Raw genomic sequence first — 22901 nt, 5'->3', positions numbered from 1 at the left:
CCAAAACTCCTCATTTTTCATCAATAACCTATTGTAAAGCATTGCGAGCTCTAGTCCGACCGTAGTTTTAATTGCCAACTGGTCCAGAACCAATTCAGATCTGTGTAGTGTAGGATGCAAGTGTTTATGCAATATGCAAGTTCATACTGACCATAGCCCACTCCCTGGCTCGGATCCTCATCCTGCTGTAGCTGCGTTCCTCGGCATACAGAGCTCCCATCATGGAACCAATGGAGGTGCCTCCCACTAGGTCTACAGGGATCCCAGCCTCATGAAGTGCTCGCAAGATACCCACCTGAGAGCAGCCCCTATCAGAATAAGTAGATTCTTAACATGCGTCGTTTGACATCAATCTTTGTCTCCAGGGATGTTAAACAATCTGGGCTAATCACGTTCTGATTATCAGGGTCCTGTAGGTGCAGAGTGCATCACCGGTCCATACCGATTAAAATGCACCTACTGCAAGCTCATGGCTGAAAACGATGGCACATGAGCAGAATAACATTTACACTGCGTAAAGCCAACAAACACAAAGGTGATCTCGAGAGGGAGAAAAGGAAGACAGAACAGCAAAAACAGCCTTTAAGCACTTCCTGCATAATGCAAAGAAAGACAGGATGACAAAAGGTAGAATAGTGAATTACAGGAGAAGAGCGAGAGGAAGAAAGCCCTTGAAAAGGAGCATAAAGGTCAAAATGAAACCGTGGTGAAGGAAGGCTTTGAGGCAGTGCTCTTAAAAGATTAAATAGAAAAGCTATCAGAGGGGTACATCAAAAGCATCTGGGAGTTGCGTTCTGCTTTATACTAATGAGCAACTTGAACAAGTTTTGGACACTTTACTCTGACTAAAGAGGGAGATAATTACAGGGTTGTTATAGTGTCATTGTTTCAGGCATAGCTGTATTAATAGACAAGGCAAATGACTGCAAAATACAGATTATACTGCACTTCAATCTATTATGGTTACCTTTTTTTGTGTGCGTCTCTGACTGTGACTCCCCAGAAATTTCTCAAACCCTTCCTTCTGGACCCCTAAATCAATCAAACTACAGCAACCTCTATTTCTCTACACATGGGGCTCGACTGCACTAAAAACCCTATGGGTGTGTAATCCTCTACTGCTGAAAACAGTACATTAATAACTCTGCTGCCACTCCTAGTACGTTCAGAACATTATATGCAATTATACTGTATATTATATGACTGCTATCAAACACAGAAAAACAATGCCATCGCTGACCAGAATTAAACAAAATATTATTCTATTTTTGGCTCAGCTGCACTGTGCACTGCATCACAGTCAGTCAGTGCGTTTACATGCACATAGAGAAAATCTAATTTCTGCCGTTGCTCGACTGAAATCGAAGTTCAAAATGCCATGTATACACCTTAATTCGGCTGAAATCGAACCGAACTTGATTTCTCGGTATCGAGCTACACGACCTAGATTATGCGATTTCTGCCGAGCTACTTAGTGCATGTAAACCCTATTGAGCTACGTATTCGAGCTACTTACTTCAGCACTGCCCCTTCCGGAAGTGACGAGTGACGAGACCACAAGCGGGAAACACAACAGCCTCGGTCGGCATGACAACGGCATGAATCTTTTCTTTTTGTGGCATTGTTTGCACTGTTAAAATTTAGCTCACTTACTGTATCACCAAATACATCTGTACAGCTGTTGCATAGCTGTGAATTGTGTACATAAACAAGTCACTGTATTTGTGTGTGTGTGTGTGTGTGTGTGTGTGTGTGTGTGTGTGTATAGATGTCCAACATCTGAAGAATGTCAATAAAAAAAACAATTGAACTTTTTGTGTGTTTATTAAGACATAAGTTAAATTGTAAGCAAAAAATGGACTTTAGAAAAATATACAATTGTGCAAAATAAGTTGTCTTACAAAACAGTGGTCTGCGCAGGACAGTTTGTAGCCATACAGTCTGTTAGAGCAAGCCTAACAGCTTGAGCACGGAACTTGTGAACACGGAACTGCCAGTGTTGCCAGATTAGGCGGTTTTAAGTGCATTTTGGCGGATTTGAACATGTTTTGGGCTGGAAAACATCAGCAGTATCTGTCAACACTGCTGATAACTTTGTTTATACTCTTGAATAGCTCTTCATGACAACAACCGGAAGTGTACCAACACGATGGGGTGTGTAGCGCCATCTGTGGCTCGGGTGCACAATGCACCTCACACAATAGCTTGATTTCATTGTGTGCATGTACGATTGGATTTCTCTGGCATCCTGCTGGGACCTTCAGCTCGATTACCAACAGCAGCTCGATTTGGATGTGCATATAAACGTAGTCAGTGTCTCTTTTGGATTAATACAACATGATAAATACTGACAAGTAAGAGATTTTATAGCAAGGTCAAGCCCTGCGATGACCTGGCGACTTGTCCAGGGTGTACCCCACCTCTCACCCATAGTCAGCTGGGATAGGCTCCAGCTTGCCTGCGACCCTGTACAGGATAAGCGGCTACAGATAATGGATGGTCATTCTTTATTTAAAAAGGAAAAAAACACCCCCTTTCTGGTTTTATTATAGTGTATATACACAAAGGAGTGCAAAGACGTGCTCATGTAAAATTAACGCATCACTCTACCATTCCTTAAAATCTCCTCGACTTAAAAGTAGAATTCTATTCTGAAAAGGTAAGTACCTGGCTCCTCCGCCACCCAGTATCAAAGCGATGGCGTTGCCAGTCAGGACTCGTGCCAGACGGGAGAAATCAGAGTGGCGGTCTGCAGGCTTTTGGAACACACGCTGGTACATCTCTCTCTAAAAACACACACCGGAGATAATTAAATGTCAATTTGAGTGCTATTTAAACATAAAACCGAATGTTTAAGAGGGTTTTGTGTGCTCCTTCGAGCACGCAATTTTGACCAAGCATCAGCAAACCGACTCCAGTAAACTGTCTAAACAGCCCAGTCTTACCTTGTGTCCGAAGTCACTCACTCGTTCACTACTCCCTACATAGAGGACTATGGAGCACTTGCATGTGATGTCACAGCCGATCCAGATTGTGACAGACGCCATTTTGTCGGTCAAACGCCACATTTCCGCCTTCTACTTCTACCTTTTCTTCTAGAAAACCCTACTATATACAATTCTACTACAACGGCTGCGGCTACAAGCTCTCCATACCTGTGCACGTTTATGTTTTTCGTGTGTATTTTTGCGTGTTGTTCGTCTGTACCGGACTTCAATATCCACTACAACCGTATGGACTTACTGGACATTGGTGTCCAGCAGAAAATGACAGTTTGTAGCGATTTCCATCGCATGCACAACATTCCGGACGAGATAGCGAGACCAGCGGGGTCTCCGTGGATTGTTATCGGAAGCAAAGCGAAGGAGGCGGCGCCGGGAGCGGAAGCAAAAGCGAGGCTGCAGAGCCGGCCTGTTGACTAAGCTCAGAAAACAGCCAGTCAAATCTCCACTGCTAAGCCTCTATCTCTCCAACGCCAGATCCATGGTAAACAAAACGGACGATTTGGAATTACAGCTGGAATTACCTTATTCTATAATCGGCTGGTCAGTGCTATACTCAATACTTAAGTGACTTACCCGTCCAATGAGGATTATTTTCTTGTTTACAAGATGCCACATCTGAGTCGCTGACAAATCCTGAATTTCTGTAAAGATAACTGTCCAGAGATTTATAAGCACACAGTGCTTCACCACTGAACAGCGAGGGAAAGTTAATGAGGTAATTATACACGTCTGGGTATTCCGCTGGCAGTTCAACATCCACTGACACGGTCGTGAAAACTCTGTCCGGTAAGCCATAAGGGTCACTAATCTGTAGATCGTTTATTTTAGACATATATCTAGTTCTCTGTTCATTAGAAAAATGAGCCGTGTAGTCCGTCGGTTGAAATTGATCCATTCTGTACATGAGTGCAGCAGTATTCAGCTGTGTTTTTTACCGACAAGATGGCAGCTGTGTACTTTCCGGTCACGTGACTGCAAGATCTCTATATAGTGAGCTCATTGGTAAAAGTGAAAAAACGCTTTCGGACACTAGTCCGTCGCGCTGGTATTTACGTCATTACTGTCGCACAATTAAAATGTGCCGGATCAGTCGGCTGGTGGGTTTTCAAAATAATAAATACATGCATGTGTTTTTGTGATAAATCCATATTATACTGAGCGCATTTCCTACATTAATAAATACAAAGTACCTGCATCTTTCAGTTCTTTTAAATCAAGGCTGAATCCTTTCTTCTTTGCTGCTGCCTTTTATTCAATCAAATTTGAGACTTAATTTCTTTCAGCGCGACCGGAATGCACGATGGGATATATTGCTTTGGTTAGTGACCAGCGGTTGTACACTACTTTTCGTGATGCGTTGTGGGATACTTTGAGTGCACTATAAAGGGTGTAAATAATCCTCACTAAGGTTTCGGACAGCACTACAAAATGGCGTCCTCACTATATAGTGAGTAGGGAGCGATTTCGGACACAGGATTAGTTTAACCTGTTTGCAACAAGCAACTTGACAAGTGGCTTACCAGTTTGGGTAGGCTCCTCTTAGAGAAGACCCGACGGGGGCAGGACAGATGCAGGTGTCTGGAGATCCAGCTGCGCATGTTGAGCCATTCAGCAGTTCCCGTAGGTGAAGGCCCGTCCTCTCGGTGCAGCAAAACCAGCTGTTTCTGAGCCCTCACTGCACTTCCTTCCAGCATCCGTTCCAGCTAGAAACACAGGTAGGACACGAATGTTAAGAATTTCATAGTTTCGAGAGACTCTCTTTGGAGGGTCTGTGATGTTTTACATTTTAAAAATGGAATTAAGAAATCCCACAACCACCAGGCTAAGTTCAAAGACAACTAAAGCCAATTTCTTATTGCAAGTCGTTTAACGTGTCCGAATATTGATCTATGCTTCAGGCCTGTGCTCTTTTCTTTTCGAAATCACGTTCGCCATGGACCACGACTTCCATGCTAATTTCATGGTTCAACAAAACTGCAATGAGAGTTGTGTGTACTTTTTTGGAATTATTTAAAATTATCAGCACCGTTGTGTGCGAGAGGTATTTCACACTGTTCAAAGACGCAGCTGGCGAATATGACGAGCGGAATTTGTTGTCTCGTTAACTTCATAAGAGAGGAAAAAGGAGAGGCTGGGCAGAAATAACGGTTTACAGCTGCTATAAACGTAAACGATAACAGGAACTCACTTGTCTTGCATATCAAAAATCAAAGTCCTTCCCACGCCATGTGGTGCATAGGGCGGTGCCGATCCTTGTTTCCGTAGCCCTCGGCCTCTCGCCCATTACATAGCTAGGGTTACAGTGGGGGGGGGGGGGGGGGGGGGGTAGTCCTCTGGTAACCGTGGGAGTTTGACTCCCCACTCGCATCTGTATTGCAGCGTGCCTTGCCAGTCACCAGTAGGTACCATTTTTATGATGGTCTTTAGTATGACCCGACCGTGAGTAGAACTCGCGATCTCCTGATCGAGAGGCGGACACGCTAACCACCAGGCCAACTCGCGGTTGTCTTGCATATGGTCCATAACATTAAGTAACTATACACTGATGTCGTACTTTTTATCATTTATTAATAAATTACAAATTGGTATAACATATAGGACACTTAAAAAGGCCGGGTGCTGAGAAGTGCTGCACCCCAAAACATGCCCCATATTTATCTTGTGCCTAAAAGCTCTATTCAAGCAGGTTTCTTTTCTTGGCACACATGGGGATATGATAATTTGTAGAAAACTACAACCATAATTACTGTGGTTTATGCAAATAGAAAGATTAACACTGACTGCACATTTCATTATAATGGCAAATTTAATCTTCCTGCTGTATGCACTCTTGTTTAACTGCCTTTATTTTTTGTTCTAAGGGCCCGTTTACACGAGGACGCTGTCGGGTAAAAACGACTAAATATTTTATCGGAAGTGCCTTTCGTCTACACGGGGACGGCGTTTCCGAGGCTGAAAAATGGAAAAAATTGAAAACGCCTTCCAGAGTGGATAAGTTAAAAACAGCCCCCGTTGCATATCCGTCTAAACTACCCGATAGACCCCTTTCACATGACGTCACCACGCCGCGAGATTTTGTTAGGCGCCATATTGGAAGACCAAGTACATGCACTCACAAAGTACGAGCGAGAGTAAAGTGACACGATGGATGATAATTCTGGTTATGTGAGTACATTACCAGCTGCAGAAAGGGCATGGTATGTGGAGAAACTGGCTGTGATTGATGGGTTTGACGCATATGATAAGACTCGCGGCAAGGGAGAATGGAAACATAAGGAGGACCTGACACCAATTCTGCCATCTGTTTGCTACCCAGACATTGTAAACTATTTGTTGTTTACACCCAGTGCCTACACTCAGTGTTCAAACTATGCCGATATTTTCGGGGGGTCCCTTTTTTTCCCTTTGGGGGGGGGCGCTTGCCTCGGAGCGCGGATCTCCAAACACATGAGAAGCCTCTCTTACGCACATATCACGCGGACTCCACACCTCCACACACGCATCGCGTCTGAAGTCATAACTCATCAGGGGAAATCTTGTCCGCATTGGCATGTTCAAAAAACAACCTCGCGTCAGTGATACCACACGCAAGAAAAAAAAAAAAGTCAGGCTACTCAACAACCAACCTGGCAGCAGCAAGCAAGCCCCAAACCATCCTAAATTATTATTATTATTATTATTAAATTGTAGAAGTCTGGGAGGCTTGCTCCTCATACAGTTATCAACTTGGGGCCAATTTAGCATGTTTTAAATCTGAATTTCTTGCATTTGCTTACCTCAAAGTGTCCACAGATCATGCACAGACTTATCCATTATATACACAGTTTTTTGCCAAGTCTCACACAGGTTTCTTTCAAGTCTACTGTTGGGCCAATAAATCATAAATAAAACAGCTCAGATTTGTTTGTTTAAGTCGTTTGCCACTCCACTTTATTCTCGTGGGCTCACATACCGCTGCCGTTATTTCCCCCTAATCACGAGTTTGTTGGTCTTCCAAAATGGCGCAGGGTCTGTTTACTTCCGGTTTCGGGTGACGTCAGTGAAAGGGGTCTATACGCGAAACTCTGCTCGGATCTGCTCACGTCGGGTACGCGTTTACGTCATACATGTCATATACTGTACATGCCAGCCCAGGAAGTAAGAAAGTAAGTAAAAAAGTAAGAGCATGTCTGATTACATCGATCCAACGGACCTTCAAGCTGCTCTGGCAGCTTTAATAAACGTCCAGGAGTCCTTCGAACATCTATACCGAATCTGCACATATACCGTTAATGAACAGAGGCGGGTATAGTATGCTCTTACTTTTTTACTTACTTTCTTACTTACCATAGCCAGAGTAGTCAAAGTTTTCGCGGCGCAGATGTGCAGATCAGACAAGACGGAAGACGTTGCGCATGCGTGCAGACATAGCGGAGGTCTTTCACAGCACCACCTAGCCGCCTGGCATGCACATCCAATTGAATTCCACACATTTATGCGTCACCGTATAGACGCAGATTTCCTCCTTGAAAACGGTCGTGTAGACGCGGAAAAAAGTGAGAACGAAAACGGACTTTTGCGTTTTTGTTTCAGACCGTCCCCGTGCCCGTGTAAAGTGGGCCTAATAGGCCCCCCAGTGAAACCAAAGCAACTACACTTTCATTGTTTCTGAAATATTTCCACAGCATTCACTTCAAGCATTCATATCCAGATGGACACAAGATTTTTCAGGGGTAACAGCATGGACATTATAAATACTGTCTGATAATTTTATCTGTAAAGGTGTACCTCCCCCACTGCAGGGTCCTGCTCCCCAAGTCCAACAATGATGATGCAGTCAGCCTGACGGATGCAGCGTTGGGTCCAGGGTGTGAGAGAGCCGTCGGTTTGGTACAGCACAATACGATGTATGTCCTCTTGCTGGCCCAGCCAACTCGACAACCTGTACTCGTGCACACTGGGGGGGGGATACATCAAGGTTTTGATTCACGCATCAGCGCAAACGAACGACTGTAAAAAACATGGACGGTGTGGTTCCATTCCCTTTCATTCTATAGAAATAAAGCCAAAATTCCTCTGCACAATGTTAAATTTGGAGTCACAGTCTGTGCAGTAGAGACAGGAGTCAAAGTCAGGCACACCTACTCATGGTAAGACATCCTCCTCCTCCTAATACTAAACTCCAGTGTGTCGCCATGGCTGTCAATCACATCGTTCCTACTTAAGATAATGTTAAAAACTAATTTCTGGGGGAAAATTAAAAAAGGTGACGAGATCAGCAGAGGGAAAACTAATTGTTCGAATAAGACACTGTAGATGGAAACACACGGGGATGGGCAGAGTTACACAATATACTACAGCCAGCCAGTAGTGGTGCAAGACCTGTGGTTGCTTCACTTTTTAGACATTACGCTGTTCTTTTTTTTTTTTTTTAAACCGTCACAGAGTGATCATACTAAAGCCACACCCCCAATTTGATGGACAACACAATTAACAGGCAATTAGAGACAATTCTTTGTTCTGAAATGATTGATTTGGACCACCACCATCCATTCTTTTTGCTACTTGTGTAGACACAGCTGTATCATATTGATGCCAAACCTGTCCAATGCTGCAGAACCCAATCGCTGTTTGATGATGTCACTGGTCAGGAGAAGAGTGGGGCCTAGCAGTTCCAAAAAAAAAAAAGGGCAGCTTGGAAATCGGATTTTTCATATTTAGAGCAACTTAAGCAACAGCCTTTTGTAAGTCATAATGCAGACGAGTCATGCATGAAAATCCTTCTCATAGAAAAGGCTCGTTCCGTATAAATGAGATGCTGAAACGCTAACAGCTGAGGCAATCATACTAGGCTCAGGAACTCAGCTGAATGTAAATGAAAAGGCATGCTCTTACCGATGGCAATGAGAGAGTGCTGCAGCTCCAGGGTGAACGCGGTCAAAGGAACTTCGTCAGACACGGGCAACACGGCCACGGTGGACAGGTTGGAGGCAGGATTACCTGCATCCCACTTACTGCTCGTGGTGTGCAGAGACAGACTACGGGCTGGAAAAGTACAGGAGCAATCCTCACATCGGAGCAGCAAAATCAAGTCCTGCAACTCATATTTCTAGCAGTGCTGCCGAGTTTGTGTTGATTTACTCACTCGCCAATTAATCCATGATTAATAGGCTTCAAACCTCTTAAAGCAAGGGATACATTCTATAATTGGGCATATTTTTATATATATATATAATTTTTTTTTATTATTATCTCATCATCTCTAGCCGCTTTATCCTTCTACAGGGTCGCAGGCAAGCTGGAGCCTATCCCAGCCGACCACGGGCGAAAGGCGGGGTACACCCTGGACAAGTCGCCAGGTCATCACAGGGCTGACACATAGACACAGACAACCATTCACACCTACGGTCAATTTAGAGTCACCAGTTAACCTAACCTGCATGTCTTTGGACTGTGGGGGAAACCGGAGCACCCGGAGGAAACCCACGCGGACACGGGGAGAACATGCAAACTCCGCACAGAAAGGCCCTCGCCGGCCATGGGGCTCGAACTCGGACCTTCTTGCTGTGAGGCGACAGCGCTAGCCACTATACCACCGTGCCGCCCAATAATTAATTAATTAATTTTATATATATATATATATATATATATATATATATATATACACACACACACACACACACACATTTTTTATATATTTTTATATATATATATATATATACACACACATACATATATACACACACACATACATACATACATACATACATATATATGTGTATATATATATGTGCATACATACATACACACACAGGGTGTCTCAAAAAAAAAATGTACTCACACTTTAACTGTCCCTAACATGCTGCCTTTTTTGTGTTGCAGGTGTAATTAATTAATCACAGCATGGCAGGAAATTATCGCACCAAACCAAGAACAACTGATGCATTGAAATTGGAAATTGAAAGACAATGTCACGATATTCCTAATGACCTGTTTCGTGACGTTTGCGAATCCCTTGGTGCGCGTTATCAGCGTTGTCTGGACAATAATGGTCATCAATTTGAACATTTGCGAACATGATTCTTCAATTACATTTGTCTTCTGTATTCGAAGCTATTCCATTTCACTCTATGTTCATAAATAAAGGTTTTCTCGTCATTCAAAGTGTGAGTACATTTTTTTGAGACACCCTGTATATATGATATGATACACATACCTGTTAAAGGTCCATGAACCTGCTGAAGGATCTTCTGCCCAAGCAGATGAATGAGTCGCGTGACCACCTATGATCATCATAATTATAGAGACAGTGCAGGAGGGGGAAGAAGGAGGAAAGACACTGGGTGAATTAAAGAATGAGATGTACAAATGAGGACAAGCTCCAATAAATAGTGAGTCAGGTACCTGGGGGAATTTCCTCTTGATGGAGCTGAGTGCTCCCTCTGGCAGTTTAGCCAGCTCGGAGTCTCTTACAGCATGCACTGTAGTGGCTCTGTTCTGATGGGTCAGAGCCTCCACCTGTGTAAGTGCACACAAAAATAAATAAATATGATATTCCATTTCATGTGTAATTTAGCCCTATTTGCTATTTTTTTCAGTTTCCGTAACTATCTGCTTGCAACAATTACAAAAATAATAATAATTAATATAAGAATCATATAAACCTCTATACCAAATGTAATGTTATATACGTTTCTTTAAACCTTAATATTAAGACCACTGTCAATTTATAACCATAATATCTTTACATGTTAACATAAAAAAAGTACAGGAATCAAAACACTACTGTACTTCTAGTTCAAGAAGGATTTCTTTGTGTAATACTGACCTTTGACAGAAACTCAGTGACCGATACGTACGGTAAAAATGTTGTGCATCTCTATTTAAATGGCAGAGTTCATCATTCATTTTTGGGTCAAAAACTGTCCAGTTATTTAACTGATTACACTTCAGTTAATGATTTGCTGACCAAGCTAATAGTTTTAAAAATATACATTTTGTTTATTTAAAGCATACTGGCAGTAATATGAAACAATTAGTGTCGTGCCTCCGCAAATGAGATCCAGATTCTCATAAACGTGTAAACAGAATAATTAAAAACTTGTGTGTGTGTTTAAAAAAAGCCCATGACGTAGAACAAAACTAAATTTAGGAACAGATTAGGAGCCTTGTGACTCTTGACAAAGCATTTACGCCAACCTTTGCAGCATGTAACCATGGCATCAGCACGGACAGGTATTCTTAGCAGCATGGGCATCACCACGGAGATGCACAAGACTCCAACCAATCAGAAGGCAGAGAGTATGTATAGAAAGCCAGGGAGAAAAATCACCCGGAAAAAGAAGCCATTAACTAATGCTCTGTTATTAGGACAAGCAGCAGACACTAAAATTAGAGCCACGGAGATCAACAATCCATTTTAAGAAATAATCCTGATATGCTTTTTTTTCTTTTTTAAAACACTTTATATACAGTGGTGCTTGAAAGTTTGTGAACCCTTTAGAATTTTCTATATTTCTGCATAAATATGACCTAAAACATCATCAGATTTTCACACAAGTCCTAAAAGTAGATAAAGAGAACCCAGTTCAACAAATGAAACAAAAATATTATACTTGGTCATTTATTTATTGAGGAAAATGATCCAATATTACATATCTGTGAGTGGCAAAAGTATGTGAACCTCTAGGATTAGCAGTTAATTTGAAGGTGAAATTAGAGTCAGGTGTTTTCAATCAATGAGATGACGAATCAGGTGTGAGTGGGTGCCCCGTTTTATTTAAAGAACAGGGATCTATCAAAGTCTGATCTTCACAACACGTTTGTGGAAGTGTATCATGGCACGAACAAAGGAGATTTCTGAGGACCTCAGAAAAAGCGTTGTTGATGCTCATCAGGCTGGAAAAGGTTACAAAACCATCTCTAAAGAGTTTGGACTCCACCAATCCACAGTCAGACAGATTGTGTACAAATGGAGGAAATTCAAAACCATTGTTCCCCTCCCCAGGAGTGGTCGACCAAAAAAGATCACTCCAAGAGCAAGGCGTGTAATAGTCAGCGAGGTCACAAATGACCCCAGGGTAACTTCTAAGCAACTGAAGGCCTCTCTCGCATTGGCTAATGTTAATGTTCATGAGTCCACCATCAGGAGAACACTGAACAACAATGGTGTGTATGGCAGGGTTGCAAGGAGAAAGCCACTGCTCTCCAAAAAGAACATTGCTGCTCATCTGCCATTTGCAAAAGATCATGTGGACAAGCCAGAAGCCTATTGAAAAAATGTTTTGTGGACAGATGAGAGCAAAATAGAACTTTTTGGTTTAAATGAGAAGCGTTATGTTTGGAGAAAGGAAAAACACTGTATTCCAGCATAAGAACCTTATCCCATCTGTGAAACATGGTGGTGGTAGTATCATGGTTTGGGCCTGTTTAGCTGCATCTGGGCCAGGACGGCTTGCCATCATTGATGGAACAATGAATTCTGAATTATACCAGCGAATTCTAAAGGAAAACATCAGGACATCTGTCCATGAACTGAATCTCAAGAGAAGGTGGGTCATGCAGCAAGACAACGACCCTAAGCACACAAGTCATTCTACCAAAGAATGGTTAAAGAAGAATAAAGTTAATGGTTTGGAATGGCCAAGTCAAAGTCCTGACCTTAATCCAATCGAAATGTTGTGGAAGGACCTGAAGCGAGCAGTTCATGTGAGGAAACCCACCAACATCCCAGAGTTGAAGCTGTTCTGTACGGAGGAACGGGCTAAAATTCCTCCAAGCCGTTGTGCAGGACTGATCAACAGTTACCGGAAACGTTTAGTTGCAGTTACTGCTGCACAAGGGGGTCACACCAGATACTGAAAGCAAAAGGTTCACATACTTTTGCCACTCACAGATACGTAATATTGGATCATTTTCCTCAATAAATAAATGACTAAATATAATATTTTGTCTCATTTGTTTAACTGGGTTCTCTTTATCTACTTTTAGGACTTGTGTGAAAATCTGATGTTTTAGGACATATTTATGCAGAAATATAGAAAATTCTAAAGGGTTCACAAACTTTCAAGCACCACTGTATATATTAAAAAAAAAAAAAACCTATATGACCAAGAGGGAATAAAATTACATCAGCACTAGAATACTTAGAGAGAGAGAGAGAGAGAGAGAGAGAGCGCATCTTCACGTTGCTGTATACTATTGACAGGGTGTTGTACTTTTTCAGTGAACAACACTGGCTCCTTTCCTTCCTCAAATCCAGGTTTAAAATAGCGTGCAACCGATCGTGTGAGAGATGCGTGATGCTCACCACGCCGATTAGATCTCCTCTGCCGTACTCTCCAGTCAGCTCCTTCTTCCCATCCTCCTTCAAAATGACCGAACGCAAACGTCCACTCAGCACTATAAAGGTGCTATCAGACTTATCACCTTGCCTGAGAAAAGACAGAAGAAACCTTTATCAATACAGTTTTCAGTTAAAAATGTTCCGATACCAACATCTAAAACTCTCTCTCGCTCATATAGAATACTAGAGGGCATAATTCTAGTGTACACTGCCACACTAATGAACAGACAACATGAAATTACAGCAACCTGGATGGATTTCACAACTGATCATGAAGGCAGACTGAGCCCTGCCAACATATTAAGAGTACGAATTGCAGCATTTTTCTACAATACAAGTAACCTAATAAAGCATCTTAAAACCCTTTGGTGACTGACCCCTTGAAAATGGTTCCTCCAGGAACCATGACGTTTCAGTTGTCAAGACAACGGAAAAACTAAAATACAAATACAAGAGCATTTTGTTTTGTGCACAAGAGCATTGTGACGTATCTTTCTGTTTTTGTATTTTAGTTTTTCCGTTGTCTTGACAACTGAAACGTCATGGTTCCTGGAGGAACCAGTTTCAAGGGGTCAGTCACCAAAGGGTTAAACATAAAACTCAGCATGAGGAGCTCATCGCTAGCTGCACACAGTAGCTTAAGTAAATGACGAGAAAATTAACGTGAGACGGAATATTAACGATGTACCTGTAGACTGCGCGGCCAGCTTCAACAGCCATCCAGTCGAGCGCAAAGTCAATCTGTCTGACAAATGGGGACATCCTGCGCACTACACTGTGAGCTACATTCAGCACAACTGTAGGTTCTGCACGCATGATTCTGGTACACAAACAAATTAGACCAATTAACTCATGCATCATCTTAATCTTCTTCTTCTGGCTAGAATGTCTATAGCAGAACAGACATAGAATCTTATAGTAAAAAAGTTTTGAAGTTTGGCACACTGATTGAGGACAGTCCCCTAATTCTTTTCAACAAGTTTCATGTTTGCACCTCGCGTGCTTTAGCACCACCAATGGGTCAGACTTGGGGGTGCCTTCATGCATATAGATTTTGAACCGTATGCCTGATTTTCAGAAATGAGGTACCACTGGCTTATCCCATGACAGCAATTTTGCCATACTGGAGTTTATGAAAACCTTTACAAATTTTTCACAGGCCACAAATTTTGTCCAATTTTCACACGTGATCTTCAGACCAAGCCTTCAATAAGTTAATCAAACAGATTTTTGATTTTCAAAATTATTTGACCATTACAGTCAATTGGAACTGGTGACAAAGCCACCAAAAAGGAAGCAAAGTCATATCTCAGCAACTGTATGATATACAATAGGGTGGTCCCAAAATTTTTTTTTTTAGGATTTTGTTACGACCACCTTACCTTTTTTTTTTTTTTTACATAGCCTAAAAGAAGTTATTGTGCGAAATTTGGTTAAGATTGAACAATGTTTAGAGGTGCCACAAAGCCATTAAAATTTTCACTCAAGACACAATATAAAATAATGTGGCTTATTAACTGTTTCATATATTAATACAAACAATACAGTAATATAACTTCCTGTGTTCAAAGTAACAATAGCTATTACTTGTCTGTGATTTTCTAAACCCTTTGGTATTACGGTATCTTGTGGAGATAAAAGAACACACTAAGGTGGGGTTTACATTAGACCGTATCAGCGGATCATCAGATTAACGTTTTTAAAACGATTAGCATGCACACAGCAACGCCAATACACGATTCGCGTGCACACAGCAACGCCAATACACGGATACGCTCGGCTCCGCAGGCATCCTGCGCTCCAAATCACTCCGCCCTGAACAGCGAGTGCCCTCTGGAGGGTGCGCACTCCGGCCCTGCGCAGCTCACAGAGCGCGCGAGTGGAGTGCACGAGCAGTGATTTGGGACTGAGCCACTGTGTGTGTGATCTCAGTGCATGTCGGGCATGCGCGTCACTTACCACTTGCAAGTGGAAGGATGGCAAGCCTAAAGACAATCATAACTACACAATGGGCAGTATTTGCATCAGTATTTGCAGTATTTTCATACTTTTATAATCTTTAATGAAAGGTGATACAAGGCGGAAGTCCGCACCGTTTTTCAGCAGTCGCGTCACATGACCAACGCCAGCGAATCAGGAAGGTGGATGTCACAGTGACGTTGTCCAATGACGACGCCAGCTAGAGCTCAGCACAGCGTATCCGCGTATTCTCAATGTTTACACAGCACCGGACCAGACACGATCTGGATTAAATACGTGGACCCTGACGGATTCCCGTTTCCTGGCATTTCCAGGCGTTTTAATGTAAACGGACAGTGCATCCGCGAAGAAAACGAGCCAGATACGGTCTAATGTAAACTTGGCCTAAGGACTTCCCTAGCAGAAGGACGCTTTCTCCCAGACAGTTCCTTGGAAGTGGGACCAATTAACCAAACATAATTGTCCTTTCTGGTTTTGTGCTTTGCACCACCGGTACTACTTGTATTACTGTTGCTAGCCATCTGAAAAACATAGAAAGAAAAACATTCACAACTTCATCAGCATATTACGATCAGTGCTCATTGTTTAAGAACCCCTTAGTGCATGAAAGTTAACCTTCTATCAGTCTATAAACTCTTCCTGCCTCTTCTTTTTCATAGAAGTGGCATATTCCCTCTAGAACTGTGACTTTTTGGGGGTTTGAGATCTCCGCAACAGTCTACGTACCAACTAATGTTAATGGCTTAACCCGATTTGCAACCTTGTGTGGCACCACTAAACATTAACCAATTTTTCTGAAATTTTGCTTGTTGCCTTCTTTTAGCCCATGTAAAAAAAAAAAAAAAAAAAAAAAAAAAATGGTAGGGTGGTCGGAATGTTTTGGTAAAAAAAAAAAAAAATTTCCCATACATTTTGGGACCACCCCAATATACAATATCAAGACCAAACTTGATACCCAGATTCTATACCCCTTCAATAAAACCACACCCCCACATTGAGTCATTTGACCCCTGGGGGTGTCGCAATAAAGAAATGAATAAAAAAAAAAATTTTTTAAAAGCAGCGTTCCTGTAACTGTTGATGTGTTTGCCTTAAAAAGTCATTTGTGTGTGTGGTTGTATCTTCAGAGGTCCCAAGGCAGAGATAAAAACATTTGTCCATTACCATTAATCAAAAATGGTGGCAAAGCTGTCAAACCAGAAGGCGGATCATAACTCAACAACACTGACGCATCAAAACCAGATTGGGCATATAATGCGTCATTTGACCACTGGGGGTGCTGCAACAGGCAAAAATGTGTTTTTGGCTTAAAACTTCTGATGTGTTTGCCTTTAAAACCTGATTCAGTGCCTGGTGATGCTGTGAGAGGTCTCAAGGCTGACAAATACCAATTTTTCATGTGAACCTAACTGACGTGGCTGGTATGTTTTTTTTTTTCCCCCCCAATCAAAAGGTTTTTGAAAAAATAAATTCCCAAGGCCACAAACTTTTCCCGATCTTCACCAAACTTGTCACAGATGATCTTTGGACCAAGCCTCACAAAAGTTATAAGATGGATTTTTAATTTTTGAAAAAACAGTTTGTCTGTGGCAATCAAAATCAGCAGCAAAGCCACCAAACAGGAAGTAATAGCATATCTCAGCAACACTTTGGTTTGCTGACACCAAACTTGGTATATGGACTTGGGACCACTTCCTGAGGATGTGCAAAACATTTTATCGTTTGGCCACTGGAGGGTGCTGCAATAAGCAAAAACAACTTTTTGCCTCATAAGTGTTGTTTTTCCCTGAACAAAAGGTGACTCGTGTTAGATGATGCTTTGATTCCAAAGATGAGACACGACAAATTGTCATGTCAACTTAACTGCAACACAGCAGCCATTTTCTTTTAGTGAAAAAATTTAGAGAATTTTCACAGGCCATAAATTTCGTCCAATATTAATAAGCTCAAGTTGCCATGGCAACTCTGATTGTGAGACGGCCCTGCTGGGCTACTTGGCCCCTCATCCCCGCTTGCAGCTATATTTTATTCGAGTTTTATCTGACCACTGCTTTTAGCATAATCTTTTTTTTTCTGGCCTCTCCCATATCACAAGCGAACAACCGGAAATGCTATGGCGAAACTGAAGAAACTGGCACGTCAGATGGCCTTTGACGTGCGAAATTCAGAGCAAGCACATCAGACCTACTTATAAAACGGTGGCCGTTGGTTTACGTCAACCAAAACCACAATATATGCGAAACTGAGACGACACAGTCGAAAGATGGGCATCGAAAAGCATGGGTGGAACTTGGTATAGAACTTGTTGCAAATTTCACAACGCAAGAGAAAAGGATGTGGTGGGGGTGCTGAAGAAAACAGAATGTCTTGTTTGCGTTTCAGTCAGCAGTTTCGGCTGGAAGGCTTCACCCAAATCCTTGCCCGATGTCGATAAGTAAAGGAACACTGATTTCCAGAAACGATACAGTATTAAATAAAAATGAATATAAACAACCTCGTGTTGTATTTCGCAATCTTTTGCAAACAGAAGAAGTGGCATACAGTTACACAATTTCTAGCAGTCTGTAATCCATCATGAACAAATTCATGACCAAGTACAATAATAGTGCCCACCCCAAGCGAGCTGTTGTAATACAGACTCAATTATTCAGCTGGAGTGTGAAAAATGCCCAAAATGAGTTTATATTTATTTTGTACCTACTCATAAAAATGGGTTTTGGAAATGGAGAGGAAGGTGCAGTCACGGTGAGCACGCACACTGAAGATAAGCGGTTCCCCCGTGAGCACCGCCAGCTGACCCACCAGCTCTCCGGGGTGAGTCACAAACAGACATGATTCCTCCTCACGGTCGATCATTCGTTGGTACACATGCAGTAATCCTGAAATCACAAACTGCACACTCACTTCCTGCAGGCCACCCACCCACACACAGACACAGACACACACCTTAAAACTACAAATTTATATCTGACATACTGGAGAGAGACCCCAGGTACATTACTGAAAGATCAATTGAAGTAAACACTGGTTCCACAGTCCCAGTGCACAAACTGTGTAATCAGGTTCCAGAATGATTATACCTGGTCTCCTTGACGTGCCACCACAGAGCCAGCCTTCACCTGGTGCAGTGTCACTCTGCCCTCCAACAGACTGGGGTCCTAAACACACACCAAGGTGACTCATATTGTTTACGATACTGAAAGTCATGAATGTACTAAAGTTGAAGAATGTGCAACACTTTATAAATAAATAAATAAATAAATAAACTTCTCTTGTACATTTGATGGAGCTGTAATGTGAAATAGCTGCCAAAATGACAATTTTGCACTTTAGAGCACAAGGATGTGTGTCTTTATCACATTTCAATACGTTGCCAATAATCCAACGCATTGAAAGATGCATACGAAGCAACTATTAAATGTGATACGATTCAGCCCTGCTGCAATGCAATGCAAACAAGCTGATTTCATTCAACACGATACAATGCGATGCAAAAGAACATGGGCGCTCTTCCTCCTCATCGTCACTTGCGGAGGGTCCGATGCAAGAAGGGACTTTTATTGCGAAATCCCATTGGCGCCAGGGTGAGTGAACCACCATAACAGTCTTCCATTTTTGCCCTATATACTCAAGTGTGGCTTGTCCAAACACACGTCCAACTTGTGTGAGACTTGCCTGACAGACAGGAGGAATAATCTAAATATAAAATTATTGGTCAAAAAAAAAAATTATTGGTCATACTTCTAAATAATAAAAGCATCTGGGAAGCCATGGTCTAATGGTTAGAGATGCAGCTTTGGGACCAAAACGTCACCAATTTGATTTCCTGTACCAGCAGGAATAGCTGAAGTGCCCTTGAGCAAGGCACTTAACCCCAACTGCTCCACAGGCTGGTTTGGGTATGTTGTACGTCGCTCTAGATAAGAGTGTCTGCTAAATGCCATGAATGTATTGTAATGTAATAGGGCCTCTACTAATAATTCTATATTTGATAAATTAGATGCACACACAAAAAAAAAAAAAGATAGAAACGAATGATGCATCCTGATTTCATCCCAAATTGTATCCATGTACACTTAATAAAAAAAAAAATAAAAAAAAGTGTGCCAGGCAAAACAAACCTCGCCCGGTAGCACTTATGATGAATATGAAGGAAGATATCGCACAAGCAAAAAAAAAAAAAATTCCCTATGCGGACATGTGGCTACTGCTTATAAATAAATTTTTTTTCTGATCCCATGTCCATACAGTGTGTGTGTACACTACCGTTCAAAAGTTCGGGGTCACCCAGACAATTTTGTGTTTTCCATGAAAAGTCACACTTTTATTTACCACCATAAGTTGTAAAATGAATAGAAAATATAGTCAAGACATTTTTCTGGCCATTTTGAGCATTTAATCGACCCCACAAATGTGATGCTCCAGAAACTCAATCTGCTCAAAGGAAGGTCAGTTTTATAGCTTCTCTAAAGAGCTAAACTGTTTTCAGCTGTGCTAACATGATTGTACAAGGGTTTTCTAATCATCCATTAGCCTTCTGAGGCAATGAGCAAACACATTGTACCATTAGAACACTGGAGTGAGAGTTGCTGGAAATGGGCCTCTATACACCTATGGAGATATTGCACCAAAAACCACACATTTGCAGCTAGAATAGTCATTTACCACATTAGCAATGTATAGAGTGGATTTCTGATTAGTTTAAAGTGATCTTCATTGAAAAGAACAGTGCTTTTCTTTCAAAAATAAGAGACATTTCAAAGTGACCCCAAACTTTTGAACGGTAGTATATATTAGTGCTGTCAAAAATGTCGCGTTATTAACGCGTTAACTTGACTCAATTTTAACGGCGATAATTTTTTTATCACGAGATTAACGCTCTGTGACATGATGCCACGCCCCGCACAGCCAGAGTCCTCTGCCCTCCCCCGAAGAGCCACGGTGCTCGGCTTAGGTTTCGTTTTCCCATCGGCGGCTCCAGCCCCACTTTGCAGTGGCTGTGACAAGACGTGTTATGCTCTGCAATAAAAAAAAAATAAAAAAAAAATATTGGTACAACCAGTGTTCGAACTATGCCGATATTTTCGGGGGGTCCCTTATTTTCCCATGGGGGGGGGGGGGGGGGGGGGTGCTTGCGCTTGTCTCAGAGCGCGGCTCTCCATCGTGCACTCACTTCGGATATGCAAATGCTTCCCGTTACACACGATTGCTATGTCAATAAACATCATTTTGCCAATATTTTAGAGACCCCCCAACATTTCCGAAATCATGTTTTCAAGGGATCTCATGTCTGTTTCAGGGGATCTCGGATCCCCCGAGTACCCCCGTAGTTCGAACGGTGAGCAAGCCCATTCACTTTTTTATGCTGATAAGAGAATTACAATCGTTTTTCATGTGACAAAAATGTGCGATTAAATTGCGATTAATCGCGAGTTAACTATGACAGTCACGACATTAATTGCGATTAAATATTTTAATCGCTTGACAGCACTAATGTATATATATATATATTTTTTTACATTTACTCTGAGGCAGTAGCCACAAAAATGAAGCGTAATCCAAAAATGAACAATTTAAAGATCCCAGAACTAAAAATATATCAAGGCTCTGTACTTATTCTACCCTTACAGTTTTCAAAACTGAACCCTCCAAACCGAGGCTGACATACACACGCTGTCGCCATGACCGAAACTCTTATTTCCCGGAAATGGCCTGGCACTAGAGCTCAATGGAACGCACTTTCCCTCGGTAATAAGCATAAACATGTCTGAAAGCGATTTCTTTAGTCTAGTCCGTTTGTTTCGAATGGTGAACCGAATTGTATACACTCACCAGCCATTTTAATTGGAACATGTGCATGCGCAGTGTGCGATTTGGTACGCTGTTACATTCTTACAGCACGAGGACATCATGGCTAGAGCCTCTATATAAAAGGCAGTAGACAACAAAAACAATTTTGATCTTTTTTGTGACCTTGACCGGATGACCCCCAAAAAGTTGGAGGTTCTATTTGAGACCAATGCCCAGCGATACTGAAAGTTTCATGAAGATTGATCTAGCCGTTTTCCTGTAACATTGTTAACAAAAAAACCTGACCGAAAACAATACCTCACCCCCGGTGGACTCCGTCATGGGCGAGGTAATAATAATAAAAAATAATAATATCAGGGCAATCAATCAAACTGTGAACTTTAGAATCTGTGGATCTTACCATCCCTCACAGAGCATCATTTCCTATAATACTTTTTCATATTTTTTTTCTGTAAACACATTAATAAAACAACAAAGAGTGAAATATCACATGTACATGAATTATTATTATTATTTTTTATTTAAAAAGAAGAAAAAAAAAAAAGATGCAAGATGCTGCACGTTGTTGGCAGAAAAACAGGACTGGGGCGATTTGGACTACGCGTGTAACACTCTCCATATGATCTCCACCCACTCACCTGCAGTTGTATAATACCCAACAAGTCTTTTTTGGCAGCTTGGAAGATGGCACCCACTTTACTAGGGGGGACATCAGAGCTCCCCCGACTGTCTGTGTAGTGATATACTGCAGATGGAGCTTGATGCATGGTCACGGTCTTCTTCAGAATAGACTGAAAGGAAGGTGGTAAAGCAAATAAGTGCAGTGGACTTCATGTCTATAGACCAGTTTTATTGTAGTGGCGGGGGTGGAATCAGGCAGCAGCATTACCTTGTAGTGAACAGGGCTGGACGGTGGATCATCCAGCGCCACTCGGGCTCGCTCGTATGCCATGCTCAGGTCGTTACCAGCTACGCCTGCTCGGGTGAATATTCAGGACCAGGTTCCCCAAGACAGATTAAGCTTAGTCAGAGTCTACAAGACTGCAAGGGTGGTTCAGTAAAGGACCAGGCTTAATCTGATTATCGGATCCTGGCCCACAAACAAGTCTAGGAGTGCTGGATTTCCAACTTACAATATTAGCTCTAAAGGTGATGATACACGGGGCAACTTTTTGGGCAATGTTGCCGAGCAATGTTGCTGGCAACGGGCAACTAGGTGAGACACAGGGCAACTTACAATGGGCAACAACAGTTAGCAACGGCAGTTTACAGTTAGCTAAAAAAAATATATATCTCGATGTCTTAATTTTTGCTGTGACCATTTAATCAAGCTGTCTGTTGTTTTTTAGAGCTTTGGTGAGGTAAATTCCTCCATATAGAATATTAAAATAACTTACCGGCGTAAAAACAGATGAGGAGTCTCTCCATCTCTTCACTCCACTGACACTGAGCGGCCGCCATATTTGTTTGAAATTTCTGATCCGAACCTCACCGGAGGTCACATGACTCGATACTCACGTTCTGATTGGCTTATCTCAAAAAGTTGCCAGAGATTATCAAAACCATTGAAACAATGTTGCCCAATCTCAATAGAAGAGTCAAAACGCAATTGCCCAGCAACATTGCTCGGCAGCATTGCCCAAAAAGTTGCCCCGTGTATCATCACCATAATATTGCAACTTTAACGTACACTGGAAAAATGAAGTAGAGAACATCCGCACATGTTGAATCTTGATCTGAATAATTCATTAGATTAGATAGTCATACCGGGTGTGCTGTAT

At 41.9% G+C, this 22901-nt stretch overlaps 1 protein-coding gene across 1 annotated transcript in view; it reads right to left on the bottom strand.

The window, feature by feature from the left end:
- pnpla7a (patatin-like phospholipase domain containing 7a) overlaps window positions 1-22901 on the bottom strand; it is an 82885-nt gene that overhangs the window by 19464 nt on the left and 40520 nt on the right. The window contains exons 15-28 of the mRNA XM_060935564.1: window positions 22010-22095; window positions 21759-21911; window positions 18390-18467; window positions 18011-18216; window positions 14018-14149; window positions 13294-13417; window positions 10389-10502; window positions 10201-10267; window positions 8880-9029; window positions 8586-8649; window positions 7773-7941; window positions 4526-4708; window positions 2668-2786; window positions 152-308 (exon numbers count right to left, since the gene is read on the bottom strand). Coding sequence (XP_060791547.1) covers window positions 152-308; window positions 2668-2786; window positions 4526-4708; window positions 7773-7941; window positions 8586-8649; window positions 8880-9029; window positions 10201-10267; window positions 10389-10502; window positions 13294-13417; window positions 14018-14149; window positions 18011-18216; window positions 18390-18467; window positions 21759-21911; window positions 22010-22095 — 1802 coding nt within the window. The remainder of the gene's footprint in view (window positions 1-151; window positions 309-2667; window positions 2787-4525; window positions 4709-7772; window positions 7942-8585; window positions 8650-8879; window positions 9030-10200; window positions 10268-10388; window positions 10503-13293; window positions 13418-14017; window positions 14150-18010; window positions 18217-18389; window positions 18468-21758; window positions 21912-22009; window positions 22096-22901) is intronic.

The sequence above is a fragment of the Neoarius graeffei genome, chromosome 12, assembly GCF_027579695.1.
Source record: "Neoarius graeffei isolate fNeoGra1 chromosome 12, fNeoGra1.pri, whole genome shotgun sequence".
NCBI lineage: Eukaryota > Metazoa > Chordata > Actinopteri > Siluriformes > Ariidae > Neoarius > Neoarius graeffei.
This window is presented reverse-complemented; position numbering and strand designations above follow the sequence as displayed.